A 17,133-nucleotide genomic window follows, 5' to 3' on the forward strand; every position below is an offset into this window, starting at 1 on the left:
GAACAGAGCGTGCCCTAAATTACATATCGAATATGTTGCAAAACCCCTAAAGAGCATTGCAAATAACATGTAAAAATAGACAAAAGGGGGGTTTTGGTGTAAAAAGGTATAACTGTGGCAATAATTTGAGGGCTTGTTGGGTACCCGTAAAGTTCAGCATAATCCTAGTTTACAATGATCAATCGCAATACGTGCAACAGCTTTTAACCCGGCATATTTCACCCGCTATAGGCTTCCTCAGGGGTATTGTCATGCTTGCGAGGTAAAGTGCCGGAAACAGTATATTCCATGATGGGATGATGTGTATATGTGCTGATGCACCCTGACAATGGCCTGTAATTTGTATCGTGCAGAGTTGCACAGGGTGGCTGGGATAGAGCAGCGTCTCCTGTGTAGTGTACTGCACATTGTCATTTCTAGTTTTTCTCTTTCATTTTGCTTGCAGCCACAACTGGCTGCCACCTATTTTTAAAGTTTCAAGCAACCAGACAATTGAAATTGAGGTAGCAATTAAACAAAACAACTGCAGTGCCAGTTGGAAAAGCATTTTTGAAACCATTTAATTCCAGTGTAGATTATTTAATGGATCCAAACTGGTTAAGGATTCACTGCAAAAATCTGACAGCTCCAAAACTGGGCAACATTAGTAATACAAGTACATTGCCTTTGTGCCTTTTTGTTGTATATAATATTTCTTATGTTTATAGTGTAAAAGCGTTAAAACAGACTTTACATGTAAATGGCAGTTTTGGAGCTTTTTGCAGACAATCATTATATAGTCTACACAAGTATGAAAATGTATCAAAAACGCTTTTCAACTGGCAGTGCATTTGTTTTGTTTACCCAACGCCTAGTTCCTCCCTACCCACAAAAGAAATGTAAATGAGAAACATTTGGAGAAAATTGAATATTTTCCTTTCACTTGTGCTCATACCAGCTGCGGTAATGTGACAGTCTTTTCCTAGGAAAGCTGTGAGGATTCTAAATCTGGTGCAGTAATGCATTTTCATGGGATATTGGATCCTTGACATAATGTGGTACCAAACCTGCGATACTGCCTGTCCCAGGTGCCTCAAGGGGTGCCGCCATCTTCTTTCTTTTCTTCCTGTCGATAATCTTCAGTCATTTTGACTGGTTGGGATGGGATGATGTAACCTCAAAGTAGGCGTGCAGGAGAAGTCAGAATTGCCAGGCGCCGACATCTTTTTTCTCTTCGTGTAGATAAGTGTTTTTCAGCCTTTTTTGAGCCTCGGCAAATTTTTTACACTGAAAAAATCCTGCGGCACACCACAAATCAAAAATGTTACAAAATGACTGCCACCCTCTGACATGCAAGAGTATTACATTACTCCAGTCACTACAGAACAGACACTCGACAATAGTGATTGGATAATTTCCCACGGTACACCTGAAGATCTCTCACGGCACACTGGTAAAAAATCACTGCTGTAGATGATCTTCAACCACTGTGATTGGCCAGGGTGGGATGACATTGCGCAGGAGTTCATTCATCTCCAGCAAGCACAGCGGAAGCTGGGATTGCCGGGTATTCTGGCAACCAAAGCGTTTTTACAGTTACAGCGAGTGATCAGGCTGGTAGGGAAGATTTTTGCAGAAGGGACATTGCCTGCCCATATCGGCAATAATAACCTGCCTGATCATGGATTCCTAAACATTGAACTTTAGTTCTGTTTTAAGCAAATCCTGAAATCAACCCATACAAACGAAAAATGTAGTTTGCACTTTCCAAAAGTCCTATAGCAAACGCAATAGTGAAAAGCACATACTGAGCAATACAATTTTTATTATTTTTTTTTATAATGAATTAGAATTTAGGGATTAAAAATAAAGTGATTGTAAAAAAAATCATAATGAAGCTCTGTAAACTGTAGCATGGGACGATCCTGTGATTCCAGCAGTGACACCACCAGTTACAGAAGTAACATCTTTTAAGTAAAGTATAGTCTTGCAGCACAAGTGCTCTTGCTGGCTATTTCACATCTCTGTTTTTGTCCACAAGCAATTTCTGTAATTTCTCCTAAAAACAAACACATGAATATCTCAATACAACAAGCAATCATGTTATCATATATATTATACATATATTCTAGAGTATAGCAATAAAAACTTGAACTTTCATGAACATTTTAATTCAACCATATTTACTTGAGTATGATGCAAAGCTGGTACAAGTCGAGTGCTGTTCAAACAAGGACCACAACAAATACCCCTTTTACGTGCAGAGACAAAATTGGGAGATCCTCAACGACACTTTGATCAGCACATTGCTCAAAGTAATAACGTTTTTTGGGGTAATAGAAGCTATCTGAATGCTTTGTTTTGTATTGTGTGTGTTTTGGGATCATGGGTGGCTCCTGCTAGTGCCTGAACCTTGATTCTGGGTACACTGACATTCAGCACGCTGCATGTTCCATTCAAACCTAGATGTATCTATGTATTAATAGAAAATAGAGTGTAACAAAGATGTCCATCAACATAAACCCTACCATAGATAGAAAGAAACAAGCGGTTCTGATCATCCCAAAATTAATGTGTATGTAGCTTAAAATTAAATTTTTGTTGATGGCCACCGTATTTTCAGTACACAGCAATAAAGGTGATGCTAAGAAATAAGTAATCTAAAATGATTAAACATCGTTTGACAGTAATTCTCTAATGGAAAGCAGTACATTTATTAAGATGTGGCTTACAATATCAGAAAATGACTGTTTATATCAGGAACTAATCTTGTGGCCCCAAGGGCTGGGGATGGACAGCCATCCTGTAAAGCAAAAACTCCCACTTCGTTGTGTATTTTGTATTTTCAAAGATGACAGCTACATCTCCTCTATACATAGTCAATAAAACCCAAAACAGCCAAGGTGTCTTTAGACAGAACATTAACACATTTGTATTGCATTTTCAAAATTCAAATGTATGCTTTCAAAACATTGTAACAGAAAAGGCCTCTCGTCACTGTAAGCTGTAGACCTTGGTTAACATATTATAGTTAGAGAAGTATAGTCCAAAAGTATTTTAAAAATTACAAGTATGATTGCCTATTGGGAGAGAAATTGACCATTGTTTTGAATGTAATAGTCCGTTGAATGTAAATTGTCTGTTATGCTGACCATTTGCCTTTAGAGTTTGAGTCATGGCCAAGAGAGAGGAAGGGATAGTGTTTCCGTCTGGGTTATATTTTATCTTGCAATTCATGATCTGGTGGCAAGAGTAGAAAGTCATAGAAAACTTTCAGTCTGAACATAGTCAACAATATTTTGAAAGTGGGTAAAGAAGTGAAGCTTTGCTCTAATATTTCACCACTTATTTTTTCTTTCTCACAATACCAAAACTAACAAAATCAAGCCACATGCCTATCCTTGTCTTGGTGGTGTTGTTGTATGGCAGGGGGAACTGTTGCCATTAAACAGCTAAATACACTTCAAGAAAAAAAATTTGAATAGTCTGTGAAAGGTTTGGAACCATAAGTGGAGAAAATGTAACCTCCATGTTAGTTCTTATGACCAGGAGAAAAAGTGATGGGAAATCCAAAAATGTATGGTAGTCACCAGAACATGTGGTAGGGACTCGTTTAATAATTATTAAAGGAATGGTGACATAAGTGGGCAGCACGTTGGCTCAGTGGTTATTACTTGGTCCCATGTTCGAATCCCGGCCTGTGCACTATCTACATGGAATTTGCGGGTTCTCCCTGTGTTTGCGTGGATTTCCTTCGGGTACTCTGGTTTCCTCCCACATTTCAAAAGACATGCTAATTGGTTAATTGGCTTCCTCCCAAAATTGACCTTAGACTATATTAAAGACATATGACTGGCATTAGATTGTGAGCTAGTAACGTGACTATGGACTTTGTACAGCGCTGCGTATTATGTCAGCGCTATATAAATACTGTGTAATAATAATGCTTTTGGTGTGTTTGGCAAATTTAACACATTTATAAAAATAGTTCTGTCCTCATATTTAGTCAGTACTTCTAGATAAGTATCTGGATTTAGCAGATGTAATAACATGATAAGACATACTTGCTCCTGCAGCTGATTTCCAAATCTTTGGCACAGTGATTGAAGCTCCTCAATTGTTCTGATCTTTAGTTTGATTTGTATCTTGCTGTCTTCCAATGCAGCCATCAAGGACTTGCACTTTTCACACTCCTATACCAATACATGTAACATATTTAAAAACGTGCACAAAAGAGTCACGCACAAAAAAAAACTGTTCTCTTTGTGTCAGTTATAAACATTGCAAAGATCTCAGAAACCTGCATTGCAGGCGCTTATCTCTTAATTCTTTTGTCTGAAACTTGCACGTGCCTTGCACTTACTTTTCGTTTCCTGTTTTCTAAGGCTAGGTACACACGTGCAATTGTTCTCATTCGATAATCGGCTCAGGGCCAATATCAAACTAGACTCTTACATGTGTACAGCACTTGTCATCCATCGTCCAAACGACTGTCCTGGCGGATCCATGGACGACGAACGAATGTAATGCAAGTGAAGGGAGACAGAGCACAGCGGGGTGCCACTCCGTCATTCTTCCCCTCCCCTCTCCATAGAGAAGAACGGTGCTGTATGTACAGCACTCGTTCATGCATCGTGCAGTCATTGTAAAGGACGATAAAAGAACCTTTCCAAAGACAATTATAGTATGTATCTACATAGCCTAAGTGATGGGTGCCTGCTATGGTCCCAATGCCATAAAAAGAGATTTAGCACAATTTACACTAACCTTTGACAATTGTTTTTTTCTGAATAGCAGCATAATACCAGCACACTTTCATACATATGGGTTTCAAAGCAGCACAGTGCATAAATTGGAACTATTTGTGTGTGGTATTGGAAACAAAAGATGTAGGTCTATTTGACTGCTCAGCCTTTACACACTATAATGCATTCATCTCTTAAAGAAGGTTGTTACTTCACTAAAACTGCAATGAACCTCTCACAGATCCCTGAAGGACCAAGAGATCTTTCTCCTCTTCTATGTCATCCACCTTGCACTCCCCTGCTAAGAAATCCCATTCTCTGGTTACTTTCCAGTCTAGATTATGTGACTCTCTAAGAGCTGCCCCTTTACATTTCCACCAGAAGTTGGAGCACGTTTGTTCTAGTCCTCTGAAGTAAACACCACCCTAACTGCCTCTTCTCCAGCACTCCCTCTGGTGGTTGGTTCAGATACCTGAAGGTCACATGGTCTCCATTCATCACATGATCTCCCCTGTATAAGGAAGCAACTGGCAACAGGATGTTGCCTGAACAACAAGTTTTTTTAGGCTCTGCTTCCAGGTTCTTTTCTGATCAGGCTTCCAGGTCTGCATTTCCTGATCCTGCTCTGACTTATTGCTATACCAAACTTGGCCTGTCTGACTGCTCTTGATTGTTGTCTGCCCTCTTTTGCCTTTCGCTCCTGTGCCACACATTGGTCTTATCCATTCAGCAGTTACCAGCCCCTGCATATATAGAGGCTGCAACCTGGGCACCACCAGTCCATCATTCTTTGTGGGGTGCACTGCTGAAGCAAGAGGCCAAGTGGGCTGGTGACACAGAGGTTCCGCCACCCCACCTCTCATTACCATGACAAAACTTTTGCTAATCTAGATACAGACACTGCTTACTGAAAACCTAAATTAATTCAAACTAGACAAGAACGCAGCTAGTAGGGAACCCTCTATTTACCATTCTGCATCTTTAAAGCATCTTCAACGATGCTTCAACCATACTGAATGAGTAAGAGAGTTATCCCCAGTTAATCTCATCACTACAATTAAATACCTACAAAGTCATGTTATTTCAAGATGGTTTCAAGGCACTACAAACAATGGGCCTGTTTTGGTATTTTTGAGATTTTAGCAAGCTGGATCACCCTTTTTAAGAATGCAAAGCTAGTAACAACTGACACAATGTCTTCCAGCATGTCTGTGACTTTATAAGAAAAACGTAAAATCTTAATTGAAGCAGTGGATTAGTCTGCTTTGCCTGCTGTAATCCCCACAAATCTTCCCTACGGAGACAGATTATCCTGATCATGGTACTGGCAGATTTCTTTTGGGGATCTTATAGCAGAGCTGGGGTACAGAATATCTTGGTTTGTTTATCATAATTCTTATTACACCCTATACAGTAACACCAGAGATACAGGACAGCTAATAATCTCACTTGTCTGGAAATGCTATCTCTCTTCCGCTGTGCACGAAGCAACTGAGCCTCCTCTGCTAATCGACTTATTTCCTTCTGAAGGTCTTCCATTTGCTTCTGATGTTCCCTGGAGAAATGAAAGAAAAACAAAGATACATTTAAGTACAGATTCCAGCCAGTAAGCAGTATATTTACAGAATATTAATTTATCTTTACACACATTGTTGAATTTTTACAGTGGAAAAAAAATGAAAAAAAGAACTAAACAGTAGTCATTCCCCATAGTGACTAACATAAATTACTTGAGCACCACAGCCTGATTTTTAGATACTGGTGGCAGATGTCAGTCTCCAGCGGTTCTGCTGAGTACAGGTCTCCCTATATGAATCAATAGGACCAAGGTAAACATGCCCAAGACTGGGTAACATTCCGTCTCCACAAATACAGTGAGTTTAGCCACCCTAACATCGAAAGAATACTACAGGCTGGATTATTAGCTGAAAATAAAGTCTATTGAATCAATTGAATCATCACCTAAGAATCATCTAAGAACTGATAAATTGTAATTGGTATATATTTTTGTTCTTAGATTTAGATGAACTTTACTCTACTCCTTAAAAGTTCTATTTTTAACACTTATATTCAGTTTGTAACCCAATACCTCCAAAACCCTAACATGAATGTATATCCTTGCATGCCTGTTCTCCTATAATCTACTTTTCTGGCACACATCCTGCCTGCCCTGTTCAACTTGATTGAAATATTTAATCAGAGCCTGACTGTCAATGCACTGGGATGGCCCTCTGGAATGCAAGGTAGAAAATGCATCTTCCCACTGCTTTTACATCATGTCACTTCCTACCCTCTATCCCTGCAGTCATGCACCCGAGAAGATGTGACTTTTGAGATTCCTTTTCATCTGATATAAATTAAAGGTGTTTGCATGTCATATGATGAGTTAAACTTTTTGTGTTCATTTTAATGATAAAAATGATAATAAACACAATTACTTTAAACACCTCCCATCACTTTAAAAAAAATGAACCATCTACTCTTTTTTAAGAAAAAAATATCTAAGCAGCTCAAACAAATTGAGAGTTCCTCTTTGTAAAAATTAGAAAGTTATGTTGCAATATTAGCCATGTCACTCCACTTATCCCTATTCACAATTTTTATTTGGCCCTGGGTATTGGAAATTTATCACATTTTTATTTTCAATGGTAAACTCATAGATGAAATTGTCTACCTCTTAATTAGTATCATTACACAAGTGTTAGAAGCACATGTAAAGGTCACATATGCAGGGGTAAATGTACCATGACTTGTCTTTGAAAAGTTCGGAGATTTGCTGCTTCAGTTTATGGATCTTTTCATCTCTGATGCTGACCTCTGCTTGGCTTTGCTCCCGAAGTGCTGCCATTGTCTCTTCATGCTTTCATAAGACACAGAAGATGTCACGTTAATTTACGTTTTCAAGCCATAAGAACTTGAGAAGATATTTTAAGTGTTGGATATCCATTGCACCCACCTGACTCTGCAGTTCTCTATTGACATTTTCATAATGCAGAATGTTATCTTTCAGGAGCTGTTCTTTCTCTTCCACTAACCTCTGGCTTTTGTCCAGCAACTGCCTGGTTGTTTTATGGCTGTTTACTTCAAGTTCAATGTCTTTGGCAAACTGCAATGTCTGCAGAGATAGAACAGTGTTGTTTTAGAATTAAAGCCAAGCCAGTTACACACTGAAATAAAATGGGTGTTACATTTAAACATTCATAAAATCCATCATTATGTCTTATAAAATAACATAGGAGGTTATGTAAGAAAACTGCTGTGTCAACAACAACAATTCAGAATCATTTTTGCATTATTTTTCAACCGTGCCCAGCAATAAAGGTCCATGTTTGTTGGTATGCAAAATGTACTGATTAAGGAGAATCTGTCAGGGAAGAAATGCATTGCGGAAATTGTGCCCAAAAGTCAAGCAGAAAGCAAAGGACTAGTCCCTGGTTTTACCCCTAAGGCTGTAGATTAAGGTAATGATTAGTTAGAAATGTCACTATATTGCCTTTATTATTATTATTATTATTATTATTGCCTTATAGAAAGTACCCTGCGTGGCCCCGAAAAGTTGGTTTTCAAACATGTTGAGACACTGCTTTCACAAAAAAAGAAAAAATCCTTTATTTTGGAGTGCTGGTCACTTCATCTTCTGTTTTATTGAGTTGCTTAGAAATGGTCAATGTTATGAAGAAAAATAAACTTTTATGCAAATTACTGTGAAATTGAGCCAATAAAAGGCTATATTTTATACATACGATTGTCTCAGTTTGAAGTCAGTGCAATTTGTCCAGTATGATTTGCATAAAAGTCTAATTTTCTGATACACATTGACCATCTCTAGTAGTTGCTGGTTCAATAATTAGCAGATGGAGTTAGAAGTTGATTTCTTCTTTTCTATATACATTTAACCAGTGACTGAACTGTGAAAATATCCATATGATTAAGCACTTCACAGGTGAAAGTGACTAAGGTGACCTATCCTTAAACTTAAGGTTTAACTATGAATAAAATAAAAATACAATCCTGTAAGAAAATCTATTATTTCTCTACTTCCTTTAAATCTGAACTAAATTCACCTTGCCCTGCCCCTAAGTTGGTATGACATCCCAGGTTTGGGACCTTTGGCCATTTGACAGCCCAGGGTGCAATGATGTAACTTCTAAGTATGAAAGGGGTTCATTTACCCTGAGGTGTGCTGAAAATGCAAACTGAGCTGTGCATGCAGCTTTACAAGTAAAGTTATGAATTAACAGACCAACCCAATGTTTCCCAACATTTTTAACATGGGGTACCCCTTGAAATAACTTTCATGTCTTCAAGGAACCCCTACTATAATTACTATTGCTGTTGGTCTCTTACTTATATTATATTTCAAATTACATGTCCATCTATGTGACTTCATTTACTGAAAACAGATCTTCACCTGGTTCTATTCTGGGTACGGGTTTTGGCTGTCTTGATTGGCCAGGCCAGAATGACGCACATACAAGGGTTAATTCATTCTTGGTACCGCAAATTACAGAAGGTAAGCTTGTTTTATTGCAAAAGGGATAAAGCATTTTTCTTCTACAATAGTAACTGTTACAAGTTAGATATACTGTATACTTTATCGTTCATATGACAAGTAAGGGGCCATCCATGGCTATGTAAAGATTTCTTATTGTTGCAGTCATTTTCTTTTTCCCAGTCTTCATCCCTAATATTAGAACTGATTAAAAGACCTGACCTCACTTAAAAAAGGGCAAACATTTAATTTAGCCGTGTACAGCAACGTGATGAATCAGAGCTAAAGACCATTAGCCAGCATTACATGGCAGCAAAATAGTTTGAAAATGTTTATTAAAAATAAAACGTTGGTTTCTTGAAGGCATCCTACTAATGAATGTGACAAGCTGTGCAATATTGATGTAAGTTCTGAATGGCATAATTCCAAATAATGATTAATGAAAAAAAAATGAATGGTATGTTCCATAAATGTCCCAACACTTGAAAGCTTTTCATAATAAAAAAAAAAATCAGTTTTGGCTGACGGTACTAATGAATCTGTGAGACAGCCTGTTACTTTGCTCTTTCTTATTTGGCTCTTGAAACAAAAACAAAACTTTAAAGCAAATCACAGCTCGATCTGACCTCGAGATATTAGCGGGCTTGTAAACAAATAAGTCTTTCACCATAGAAACAGCCTGACATTTAAAGGGAAACTATTTTCCAATGAACAACCCTGTCTCATGGTTATTAGGAAATCCAAAAAATGTCAGCTTATAAAAGAAGCTTCGTACCTACCTGAGTGGCAGTAATCTAATTCTTCTCTATTTTGTAATACTACAAAATACCCACACTTCAAATTGGCAGATACTTAAATATTATGACCTGGCAGCAACAGCCTGGTCATATGAAATGGCCCTAAACCTGCAGATGCACGAAACAGTGTAAATACAAAAGTAACAACATTAATTTGTATATCCCTTTTGATTAGTTTTTATACACACTGGGTCTGATTTATTAAAGCTCTCCAAGGCTGCTATTTGTTAGCAAATGTTTTCAATCCTGGACCAGATCTATTCCTGGTTTGCTGGATCACCCAGCTTCACTGATGAAAGTGTATCCTCTCCAGTCTTGGCGAGCGTTAATAAATCAGGCCCAGTGTGTTTGAAAGTTTTTTTTTTACAACACAGTAACTAAAATAGATGCTGTATTCACAAAGGCTGCCTTGTTTACAATATATAATGTATAAAGATTTGTTGGTGTGTGTAGGACATTCAGTGTCCACAAATAATTAAAGTGTACATACAGTATTCTTTATTTCCAGATTATGGCAACAGTGAACAATGCATGTGAAATGTTTGTTGTAACTGCTAACACAGTAGCACAATTAGAAGATAGGGACAAACTGTTTTCACCCTATAAAATTAGCAAAACAATGCCTGAACAATCATTTTTTTAAAAAACGTACATTACATGGCAGGACCACCAATATTTTAATAAAAGCTGCAAAGTAAATAAAAAAGAAATGTAAGTTTATCAGATATTTAAATGATTGGGTTTATATAGATGTGAACCTGAAATGCTTTATTGGCTCCTTAGAAGTTGATAGGGATACTGGGCCACAAGGTCAAATTGGAGTACAGATGCTGCTTCCAGGGAATCTAATGTATTAAAAGTACTGAAAGAAGATCTAAAAAATAGGAAGTCAAATGTTCTCTTTCTGGTACTAGTTAAAACATAAACATGGACAATGACTGGTTGATTTAGGCATCACAGACTACTTTTTCAGATACTTTCTTAGATAAGGAATTAGTTGCTTGTATATACCTTGTCTTGGTTCTAGCAACAGAGGTTAACATTCAACATTTTGGAGCCCTTTAAGGTAGTTAGTGGACAGCAGTGCACTCATCGCTATTTCTAAGGTTTGTAAGCATTTAGCTGAATTTCTTTAGGGAATGGGCCTCCTCATACGGTGGCGAACATTCTTACTTCCTGAATATGGCAGTAGCTCCCCTGCCACCTGATGACTGCCGCCCATATCAAAATGTTCATCACTGTTTTCTTCAATAGCATATTATTTACTAACAGTAGCTGTGGGGTTGAGTAATTGTACACAGGGGTAAAGAAGCTGACTGCTCTGTATCAAGACAGATCAATTAAGTTACTAACTGTGTCAAACATTCAGGCCAACTTTGCAATTAGCCCGAATCTAAACAAAAAACACAAAACTATTCACTAGCTTTCAAAATCTAAAAAAGATTTAGAAATCGGAGGCTGGTGGAAAATATCACTTACTTTGGCTTTGGAGATTTTTTAATTATTGATGAAATCGTACCTTATTCTTAATGGTTTTATTAAGTTCTTCCACCATATCCTCTTTTTCTTTTACAGATGATCTTAGAAGCAGATTTTCCTTTTGCAAAGCTTCTAATTTTAACAGTAATGCATTTTCCTCGTCAGATGATACCTGAAATAAAGTAGATCATAGTTATGCCAATAGAGTTCGTCCATGCTTTGATCTGTGATATTATATATTGGTATGCACGCATAGTTTAGCAAAAAGATCAAGAAACAGTATCTTGTGATAAGCACACTTATTCTTTTTGCTGCCCTCTGCTATGCTAACCCATCCCTCCCCACCAGATAAATACCTACTTAGCAATCGTACCCCCAAACTTGAAGGTTAGTTTACCCTCCTCAGCCTATCCTCAGTCTAAGGCTGCGTACACATGTCCAACGGTTCTCATCCGATCGGTTCATGGCCGATATCAGACGAGAATCTGGCGTGTGTACAGCGCCCGTCGTCTATCATCCGAACGACCGTCCTGGCGGATCCACGGACGATGAACGACGAACAATCGTAATGGAAGTAAAGAGAGGGGAGAGCACGCAGCAGGGTGTGGCTCCGTCATTCTCCCCCTCCCCTCTCCATAGAGCAGAATGGTGCTGTATGTACAGCAATCGTTCATGCATCGTGCAGTTCTGAAACAAGTCGTGAAAGATCCTTTTCAACGACAGTTATTGCACATGTGTATGTAGCTTAACAGTCCCTAACAGAACCCTTTAAGGAAGCCACCAAAAGTGCACTTATCCATGCATCACCTTTGGAATTAAAGTTGCTTAAAAGGTTGGAATTAAAGTTGCTTATTTAAATCCTCAGTTTCATTGAAAACAATAAGGTGCTCAATATATTACAGTGTGTTTTTTTTTTCAAACAGCCATAGTCTAAGAAAAGAAGCCTGTGTCTTGACAGCATGGCACAGAGTGGGGGCCTAGCTCTAGAAACTGCTCCTGACAATAGGCTTGATTCATTAAAGCCCTACAAGGCTGGAGAGAATACACTTTCATCACTGAAGCTGGGTGATCCAGTAAACCTGCACTGGATTTCCTAAGTAGGAAGCAAATGCTTTCAATCCTGGACCAAATTCAATACAGGTTTGCTGGATCACCCAGCACAGATGGAAGTGTATCCTCTCAAGCCTTGGAGAGCTTAATTAAATCAAGCCCAATGCAACTATGCAAAATGCAGAGTAGCATGCTGCCATGCATTGCAAAATGCTGCAAGTGCATGTACATTGCCTTAGCGTGTTGAGGTTGCAATGCACATGCTTTAAATGGCAATTCATTGAAACAACATATAACTAAAATGTTTTATCTGGTCACTACCAGAAACCTAAAAAAAAATAATATGTCCTAAACTGTACATTTTTTAGCTAAAACTAAAAATAGCTTGCATGTAGGTTGTATAATCAGATTGTTACTTGTGTACTGCATGATTATATTGCAAAAAAAAGCATTATTAAAAATATTATTAATATTATTAATAATAATAATCTTAATAATAAAACACAGGATTTATATAGCGCTAACGCAGCGCTGTACATTAAATAGGGGTTGCAAATGACAGACAGATACAGACAGTGACACAGAAGAGTCCCTAAGAGCTTAAAAATTATGGCTTAAATTGTAACAAATTTATTTTAATTATAAATCTCTAGATTTGACAAAATCAACAACTAGATTAGAACACATAGATTGTAAAATAAACATAAATAAATATGATATGATACAGTTTAGAAGTCAAGCAAATTTCTATATACAAGCAGCAAAAAAATACAAAGTCATGTAGCCCTTTATATTACTGTCAAGTTTATTGAGTGCTCCTCAGACTGAAGAACACAGCCATTAACTTTATTACCAAGAGACAACATCCCAGAACATTAGTATATTAAACAGGAAGCAAAGCCAAGAAAAATCTGTACCTGAATGGATTTGCTGACGGTGGACTTGCGTGATGGCTTCTCAATTGGCACAATGCTGGAAACACTTTTTGCTGCTTTACCAAAAGGCACGATAGTCATTGATCTTGTATCTTGAACCCCCAAACCAATCCCTGCAATGCTGGGAAGACTTTCTGACTTGTTTGTCCTGTTCATACAAAATGAGTGACGTAAATGAGTCATGGGCTCCGGTTCTGATGGTATTGGTCCATTTATTCTTGGGCTCCTTTTAAGCCTGGCTGTCATTTTGGCACACGGGGAGATTCAGCTGATTCTAACACTTAAACATTCAATTATAGTTACGTTGCTTGTAGAATATTGCATTGTTACTAGTAATGTGGATGATCCAGGACTTGAAATTGGTAGAATGGTTCCCACTATGAAGAAAGAAAAGGTGCTGTAAGTATAAAATATCCATACTAGGTACTAAGTTTCCCTTTATTATAGTAGATAAAAAGGCTTCCAATGATCACACAAACTGCTCAGTGACGTCAATTCCAGCTACCAGGAGTCCAAGTCCCTACAGGTCATCCTGGAACCTATCACACCTGTGACAGTGCACTGTGACTAGCCAATGGCTGTCAAATGGCTCCCTATCCAAACGAACTGCTATGCTACCAGAAGCTGATCGAAGTGTCCTTGAATAAAGAAATAAAAAGTAGATACTGAAGGGGATGATGGGTTGAATAAAAGCCAACTTTTGTTTGCTGAGCAAAGCACAGGGTTACTTTATTGTGGCACTGGGTGTCTGAGTTGCCAGGCCTGAGTCCTTTCACTTTGGAGTAAGTAGAAGTTTGTTCTGCTATCTGCTAGTTTAGGTTTTAAAAAATCCATTCTTCCACAGCGGTCTGTATATGCTGTCAGCAGATTGGGTTTGTGGGGGGGATTGCGGGCAATGGGAATACAACATGCCTATTGTATCTTCTATATTGATAGAATGGAAAACTTCAGGAACACAGAGAAATACCACTTGGGCCAGTAATGTTTATATTAAAACAAAGGAGAATAATGGGGATGGAGCCCCTATGAGGGATAGCACTTGTAAAGTGCTGAGTAATATGTAGGCGCTATAAAAAAATTGTGTAATAATAATAATAATAAAAAAGGAAATATATAATAAACATTTAATATTATTATTATTAATAACACTAATATTAATAGACAGGATTTATATAGCGCACCATATTAAGCAGCGCTGTACATTAAATAGGATTTGCAAATGACAGACAGATGCAGACAGTGACATAGGAGGAGAGGATCCTGCCCCGAAGAGCTTACAATCTAGGAGGTGGGGGAAGTAACACACAATAGGAGGGGATATATGGAGTGGTGGGAAGTAGTAAGGATTTAACTGGTATTCATTTATTGAATCATCTTTAGAGATCTAAGGATAAATATTCTTCTGTACAGCAGCACAGTAAGGGAGGAGCAGCCCAATGAGCCAATACAGATTCATGGTTTTTATGACTACAGGACTTAATAGCACAGAAATGGCCCCGTCAGTGCCCTACTTCTCCTTCACCATCCAGTTAGAAGGCAGTGGTACTCAGGGACCAGGATGCATTGCTTTAATGCCGTATAGAAAAAAAATGTAATCTGGCTGTTATGTCTGGTTTACAAAGGTGGCTGAACAGAATTACAAATCGCTTGGCAAGTAAAACAAAACTTACAAATATGCTTTTAGGTGGTGTACTACATGGTGCATTAAGCTTTAAAACGACCATCCAAAATTGTCTGATGTTTGGTTCTAACCACCTAATAGTATTTTTTTCCCATTTGCAGCTTCTGGATTACAGATTTCATGTACATCTGTGAAGACTTTGACCTAAAAGTCTTATAATTGGATTCTATGACCTGATTTAAAAAAGCTCTCCAAGGCTGGAGTGGTTACACTTTTATCAGTGAAGGTGGGTGATCCAGCAAACCTGGAATGGATGTGGTCCATGATTGAAAACATTAAATAATAAATAGTGAATTACTTTTATAAAATCTATTTCAGGTTTTCTGGATCACCCAGCTTCACTGATAATAGTGTATCTTCTCTAGCCTTGGAGAGCTTTAATAAGTCATTCCTAATGCTAAAGTTAGTGTACAAGGATATCAGATTGAGAAAAAGGTTCATTGCAAAAAAAAAAACAAAAAACTTGGTTTTAAGTTTTGAGGCAGGTTCAGCCGTGCCTTGGGATCGAGCAATCCCACCGACGGTTGACACCTTGCCAGCCAATCAGTCACTCACATTGGTTCCCTGGCATGAATCCATATACAGCAATACAGGATGAGCTGCATTTATAAAATGCATTGCATGGTAAAGGCAACACTAAAAACATTAAAATAATCCTTTATATGACCCCAATCGAAATTCCAATGCCCGGTACCAGTGGGCCGTGCTGAGCGGGGCCACAGCAATCCTTGTGGGCTGTCATTTCAGTCAGCCAATTACGTAAGCCAGCTTGCAATTTTTCCACAGACCCCTCTCCAGGTCAGTGGAAAACTTTTATCACAGTCCTTGATGGAAAAAAAGGAGGAATCGCTGTAACAACGCATTCATTAATGCAGCACTATATGGTGAAAGGGCTCTGTGTGTTTCCTAATCCACATTAATATTATTACTATTAATAAACAGGATTAATATAACGACAACATATTACGCAGCGCTGTACAATAATTAGGAGTAGCAAATAGAAGACAGATACAGACAGTTATACAGGAGAGGACCCTGCCCTGAAGAGCTTACAATCTAGTAGGTGGGGGAATTTACACGCAATAGGATGGGAGATATGTAGTGGTGGGAAGTAGTGATGGTTTCAGAAGACAGAAGAAGATGGGTAGGCAAGCTTGAAAAAATGGATTTTGAGTGCTAATGAGCAGAAAGTAGGGACAAGCCAAATAGGACGAGGAAGACCATTCCAGAGAGTGGGGGCAGCTCTAGAGAAGTCTTGTATCCGTGCGTGTGATGAGGTTATGAGTGAGGAAGTCATTAGTAGGTCATTGGAGGAGCAGAGGGAGCGGCAGGGGGAGTATCTTTTTACCAAGTCAAAAATGTAAGTGGGACAATACCTGTGGAGGCATTTGAAGGCAAAGCACAGGAGATGAATTTGATTCTAAGGTGAAATGGAACTACACAGAGAGGCAGCAGAAGAGGAGCGATGGGAAGGATGGATGGGTCTGGCACAGATGTAGGAGGGAAGGGATGTAATGGGTTTAAGGGGCCAAGGTAATTTTATTTGTCACTCCATAGAAAGATTACTGAAATCTGAAAAAGTTCTATATAGATTTCTATAAATAAAACTCACTGACCAATGAGATTTATACCTGATGATAAATGATTTGATGTATTTCCCATATACATCTATTACAAGTGTTCTAATGTTCCTATAACCAGCATTACACAATGCACCATGCATTTATTTAAATCACTACAACATGCTGGGACTTGTAGTCCTCCCAACCCTGCACCCTATAGCTCTGCACACATCTCCTCACCCCAATTTCCTGCAATAAATACCGAATGAAATAGGGTGCCCAGGGTGTGTCCCCCGACAAATCCGCACACTGGCTCCGCCTTCTCTCCGTTGCTATGAGACGAATAGACGCTGAACAAGGGAGGTCGCTGCACTGCGGCAAGGCAACCAAGCTCGATGCAACCAAACTTAGTG

At 38.4% G+C, this 17,133-nt stretch overlaps 1 protein-coding gene across 2 annotated transcripts; it reads right to left on the minus strand.

The window, feature by feature from the left end:
* Window positions 1-1,784: 1,784 nt before the first annotated feature.
* Window positions 1,785-17,118, minus strand: LOC140329322 (uncharacterized). Of its 2 annotated transcripts, none has more exons than XM_072409528.1 (8): window positions 16,983-17,118; window positions 13,460-13,854; window positions 11,533-11,664; window positions 7,681-7,839; window positions 7,469-7,584; window positions 6,174-6,279; window positions 4,044-4,172; window positions 1,785-2,038 (listed from the first exon to the last, which is right to left on the minus strand). In XM_072409528.1, exons 2-8 carry the CDS (start codon window positions 13,721-13,723, stop codon window positions 1,991-1,993), a joined length of 954 nt encoding a protein of 317 aa, XP_072265629.1. In that variant the 5' UTR covers window positions 13,724-13,854; window positions 16,983-17,118; the 3' UTR covers window positions 1,785-1,990. The 2 variants fall into 2 exon arrangements, with proteins under 2 accessions (XP_072265629.1, XP_072265630.1); XM_072409529.1 differs by having other exon boundaries at window positions 16,961-17,039.
* Between the last annotated feature and the right edge of the window lie 15 nt (window positions 17,119-17,133).

The sequence above is a fragment of the Pyxicephalus adspersus genome, chromosome 4 (genome assembly GCF_032062135.1).
Source record: "Pyxicephalus adspersus chromosome 4, UCB_Pads_2.0, whole genome shotgun sequence".
Taxonomy (NCBI): domain Eukaryota; kingdom Metazoa; phylum Chordata; class Amphibia; order Anura; family Pyxicephalidae; genus Pyxicephalus; species Pyxicephalus adspersus.

What these genes read in the sequence shown, in the direction of transcription:
- LOC140329322 (XM_072409528.1), bottom strand. Translation starts at nt 13,723, where the DNA reads ATGACAGCCAGGCTTAAAAGGAGCCCAAGAATAAATGGACCAATACCA. An exon ending in ATAAAACCATTAAGAATAAG is followed by an intron (nt 7,840 to 11,532) that starts GTACGATTTCAT and finishes CTATCTCTGCAG; the next exon opens with ACATTGCAGTTTGCCAAAGA. An exon ending in GAGATAGCATTTCCAGACAA is followed by an intron (nt 4,173 to 6,173) that starts GTGAGATTATTA and finishes GTATTGGTATAG; the next exon opens with GAGTGTGAAAAGTGCAAGTC.